The sequence below is a fragment of the Eimeria mitis genome, genomic scaffold, assembly GCF_000499745.2.
Source record: "Eimeria mitis Houghton genomic scaffold, Emh_scaff791, whole genome shotgun sequence".
NCBI lineage: Eukaryota > Apicomplexa > Conoidasida > Eucoccidiorida > Eimeriidae > Eimeria > Eimeria mitis.
The window spans coordinates 7,385-7,894 of record NW_013575812.1 but is presented as its reverse complement, the minus strand read 5'-3'; the positions used below and the strand labels follow the sequence as shown (position 1 = coordinate 7,894).

The 510-nt window shown below is 12.0% G+C and overlaps 1 protein-coding gene across 1 annotated transcript in view; it reads right to left on the bottom strand.

The window, feature by feature from the left end:
* Window positions 1–505: 505 nt before the first annotated feature.
* The window catches only part of EMH_0022420 (uncharacterized protein), a gene marked incomplete at both ends in the record, with an annotated part of 4,492 nt that continues 4,487 nt past the window's right edge, over window positions 506–510 (bottom strand). Inside the window, one exon of the mRNA XM_013501949.1 lies at window positions 506–510. Within this exon, the coding sequence (XP_013357403.1) occupies window positions 506–510 (5 nt within the window).

Sequence of the window (510 nt, the reverse complement as noted above, 5' to 3'; positions counted from 1 at the left end):
AAAAAAAAAAAAAAAAAAAAAAAAAAAAAAAAAAAAAAAAAAAAAAAAAAAAAAAAAAAAAAAAAAAGCGAAGTACCTGATATCCATGGTATTAACGAATTGTTTATTTACGGTTTGTTTAATGAGCCGCCATTTAATATTTTTGTGTTTATATTTATTTATATTTATATTTATATTTTTATTTATATTTATATTTATATATTTATTTATATTTATATTATTTATATTTATATTATTTATATTTATATAGGAATCTGTATTATTATATTCTGTATAGTAATCTATATTATTATTTATATTTATATTATTATTTATATTTATTTTATTTTTATTTATATTTATATTTTTATTTATATTTATATTTTTATTTATATTTATATTTTTATTTATTTTTTTATTTTTTTTTGTTTTTTTGCTGCTCCATCCGTTTTTATTTTCTAATAAATTAAAATAATTAAAATCAAAAGCAAAATCATTTAACTCAAAACAACGAAATAAATCCCAGCTAGT